Source organism: Vombatus ursinus, unplaced genomic scaffold (genome assembly GCF_900497805.2).
Source record: "Vombatus ursinus unplaced genomic scaffold, bare-nosed wombat genome assembly UNPS02013931.1, whole genome shotgun sequence".
Classification (NCBI taxonomy): domain Eukaryota; kingdom Metazoa; phylum Chordata; class Mammalia; order Diprotodontia; family Vombatidae; genus Vombatus; species Vombatus ursinus.
In genome coordinates this window covers 1,131,708-1,135,570 of record NW_020953709.1, presented here as the reverse complement: position 1 = coordinate 1,135,570, position 3,863 = coordinate 1,131,708, and the positions used below count along the sequence as shown (strand labels likewise).

The window sequence follows — 3,863 nt, the reverse complement described above, 5'->3', positions numbered from 1 at the left end:
TCAATGCTTCCTAATTATCTCATCTGACCTTCACAATGGCCTGGGAGGGAAGTGCTATTATTATCCCCGTGACCTGCCCAGGGCCACGCCGCTGGACCGAAGCCCTGGGCTAGGCTAGGCTATGCAGTCTCCTCTCCATCTGATGAGCGTGTAACTGTGCTGTCCTCCGACTCTGGGCACCCCCCTCTGAGCAGAATCACCGAGCACTCTTCGGGTTTGGTCATTTAACCAAGCGCAATGGCGCCCAACATCCCTTCATGCAGGCCAAGTCTCTGTCCTGGCCAGAAGAGCATAACAGATGCTGCGCACGATCGACATAAACAGTTTTGCCCACTGCCACTGGCTGCCAGGCTAGTGACCCCTTCTCGTAGGCTGGCCTGAGCTGGCCCTGCCAGAACCCCGGGGCTCCATGTGGTCACGTTCACTAAACACCTCTTTTCTGTGACAATCTGGAACAAGAGCTTACCACATCCTTCTGTCTCTTTATGAGAAAAGGAGGCCACGAAAGCGGTTTAGGCCAATGGTCTACTGTCTGAGATCCCCCAGGGCATGCTGTATCCCCACAGGGGACAGAGACCTGAGCTGCCCCCTGCCCCTACACAAACACCTGCTTACAACCAGCCCCAGAAGGGGCAGAGGCAGCGGGCCTTCCTGGAAGCAGGCACCCAGGAGGGGGGTCCCCCTCTTGTTTTGTACTTGCTGGGGGAACGCCATTATTCACTGGGCTACCAGCCCTCTCAGGAGTTCGTCAGGGGCTTCCCCCCAAGCACTGAGATCTGGATGGCCTTGCGTTATTTACAAAGGCAAACACACCTCCATTTATTAGAAGTCAGTGGAAATTTGTGTTTAGCAACAGTACAAAAATTGTCAGGGAAACAAAAGGCAGGACATCAGTGATTTCATGCAGACAGAACCTAAAAGGAAAAGAAGCCAATGAGTGAGACCCCAGGCCTTTCTGTTCCCTTCTTTTCCTCATCCTGCCCCCCGCCCCCCAGAGCCCTCCAGCATCCTGACTAGAGCCAAGGTCCCTGGATGTAGGATCTGCCCCCAGACCCCTTCAGGGTGCTGCTGTGGGAGAAATGACCCGTATTAAGTCCTGGAGTCAACGGAAACCAGGACACAGGTGACCGGTGCTGACCTGAGTCCCTGTCGGGCCAAGGAGGAAACTCAGGTGTGCTTCACACCAGGCCCACCACCCTCCCTGGAGTCAGCTCATCGCAGGGTCAGAGATTTAAAGGCCACAGAATCCAAACCCTCCTGTTTTTACATCTGGGGAAACCGTGGCACAGCCCTTGCATCCTAAGCGGTCTGAGCAAGCACAGGAGTGGGTAGTGGAGACGGGAGTAAGCGAAGGCAGTGCCCAGCTTCTGCCACAGCATTGTGTGCACGTGCCACGCTCTTACCGCAAGCCCCTCACACGTATATGCCGACCCAGAGCAGCAGGAAGAGGACCCCGAAGCCCATGAAGAGCGAGGCCACCAGGGAGATGAGCAGCTCCTTGTAGATGTCGCGGGTGTACTTGGTGGAGGTGACCTCGTAGCTGGGCCACTGTCAAGGAGGCTCTGACTCCGGGGGGCAGGAAGGACGGCCCAACCCCCCTCCCCAATCAGGCGGCCCCCCAGGACCCCTCCCCACTTCTGCTGCCCCCAGACAGGACTCCCTCTCCCCCCCCTTGGGACCCCCGGGGCGGGATACACGAAGAACCAGGCAGTGAAGAACATGCCGATGGCCAGCAGCACCACGGTGAGATGCGGAAACACTGCCGGGTTCACCGGGCTCGTGTATCTGCTCATGGCCTCCAGCTCCTGCGGAAACAGCGCACCGATTAGGCGCCTACTGCGTACCGACCCCGAAAGCTTGTGGCGTTGCGCGTCAGGGGCTCCCCCCGGTCCCAGGATGGGCCTGGGCCCCCCAAGCCCCGAGGAGAGACGCGGAGCAATGATGGGGAGCGGAGAGTAAACGTCTAGGTGGCGCCTACTGTTTGCAAAGCCGCCCTCTCCTGGGAGCTCGGCCACGGCCCTGGGAAGCAGCTGTGACGGTTGTCACCCCTGTTCTACAGATGGGGAAACTGAGGCTCGGAGGGAGGGAGGGTCTTGCCGGGCGGAGCGGCTGTAGGGGCTTGTGGGGAGGGACGCTCTCCAGAGCTGGGGCGGAGAAGTGCTGAGTTGAAATCCGGCCCAAGGCACTCTCTAGCTGGGTGACCCCGGACGTGCCTGCCTCGGTTTCCCCACCTGTGAAATGCCAGCGGGGGGGGGGGGGGGGAATCGTGGCGGGAATCCCGGAAGCCGCGGCCCCAGACTGCGGCTTAAAGAGCGAGGAGGAACCTAACCCCTCGTTTTTCTAAGTGGGTCAACTGAGGCACAGAGAAGCCAAGCGACGTCGCCCGACGCTTTGCAGGCCTCAGTTTCCCGGCCTGTAAAGCGAGGGCCGGGCGGGCTGCAGGCGGCGGCTGCGCCCTCCACCCGCGGCTGGGCCGGGGTCTCCCCGCGTCCCTCCCCGCGGCCCCTCTCACCATCCTGCCGGCAGCCGGGGTCTCTGCTCGGACTCAAGGACCGGAAGGCCACGTCTGCCGAGACAGGAACGGCGCCGCCGGAAGCGGGAGCGGAAGCGGAAGCGGAAGAGGCGCCTCCGCCGGCGCCCGCGCGGAGCCTCATGGGCCTCGTAGTCCCGCGGGCCGCCCCTGGAGCGAGGCATCGCCGGCCTGGACTACAAGTCCCGGCATGCCGCGCGCGGCGGGAGCGTCACGTGACGGGAGCGCGGGCTTTGGAAGGCGCCGGCGGCCGCCGCCTCGGAGCTGAGGAGGAGCGAGAGCTCGCGTTACCCCGCGACCCTAACGGACGCCCCGGTGAGTGGCTGCCGTGCATGGGTGGGGGGAGAAACTGAGACCGCGGGGGGGGGGGGGGGGGGGCCCGGGGGGGGGGGGGGACGAGTGCCCCGTGGGGCCCCCCATCTCCGTCTCCTCTTTGCACAAGTGAAAGCCTCCCCTCCCCCTCTTTGTACAAATGAGCGGGGCAGAGGGGACCCGGGAAGCAAGCCAGCGTTTATTAAGCGCCTGCTGTGTGCTCGCCCGTGGGACCTAGGGAAGGGAATAGGCATCTATTGGGCGCCTACTGCGTCCCAAGATCGGGTGACCCTTCCAACCACCCCGGGAGGTGGGGTTTGTTAGGGCCCCCATTTTACAGACGAGCAAACTGAGGCAGGCGGCCGGGAAGTGACTTGCGCAGGGTCCCGCAGCGAGGCCGTGTCTGGGCCGGCTTGGAACTGCTGCCCCGTCTTGGGACAAGTGGGGAAAATGAGGCAGGGGGATGAAGGGCGGGGGGCGTGCCAGGCATGGACCGGGGCAACACCGCCGGCATCGGGTTCGAATCCAGCCCCAGACACTTCTTAGCGAGGTGACCCTGGGCAAGTCATTTCCCCCCCTGCCAGCCTCAGTTTCCTCGTCTGTAAAAGCGGTATGAAAACCGCACTGACTTCCCAGGAGCAAACCAGAGGGCCCGGTATGCAGCAGGCGCTCTATAAGTGCTTTGTGTGAGAGGCAGGCTGGAGCGACTTCAAGGAAGCGGGGGGGGGGGGGGGGGGAGGGTCTCAGCAGCAGGAAGGAGGCTTGGGGGACAAGCAGAAGCTGCCGGAGTGGGAGATGTCCGGAGTGCACGGGCCCCCCAGACTTGGGATTGGCTCCTGATCCAAGCCAGCCCCCATTCTGCGGATGGGAACCTAAAGGACAGAAAGGGGAAAGGGGAGAAGAAAGGAGGGAAGGAAAGAAGGGTTGACTTAGTAAGGAAGCACCTGGGGTGTGCTGAATGATGGACAGAAGAGCGAGGCCCCGCCCCCGCCAGCTGCACACACACACACACACACACACA

General features: G+C 62.3%; 2 protein-coding genes across 2 annotated transcripts in view; one reads left to right on the top strand and one right to left on the bottom strand.

The window, feature by feature from the left end:
• Window positions 1-791: 791 nt before the first annotated feature.
• On the bottom strand, window positions 792-2,599 carry TMEM258 (transmembrane protein 258). Its single transcript, XM_027858878.1, has 4 exons — window positions 2,513-2,599; window positions 1,696-1,805; window positions 1,404-1,540; window positions 792-914 (listed from the first exon to the last, which is right to left on the bottom strand). Exons 1-3 carry the CDS (start codon window positions 2,513-2,515, stop codon window positions 1,414-1,416), a joined length of 240 nt encoding a protein of 79 aa, XP_027714679.1. The 5' UTR covers window positions 2,516-2,599; the 3' UTR covers window positions 792-914; window positions 1,404-1,413.
• A 165-nt stretch (window positions 2,600-2,764) lies between these two features.
• FEN1 (flap structure-specific endonuclease 1) overlaps window positions 2,765-3,863 on the top strand; it is a 3,806-nt gene continuing 2,707 nt past the window's right edge. The window contains exon 1 of the mRNA XM_027858885.1: window positions 2,765-2,845. The gene's annotated coding sequence lies outside the window, so the exon portion shown is untranslated. The remainder of the gene's footprint in view (window positions 2,846-3,863) is intronic.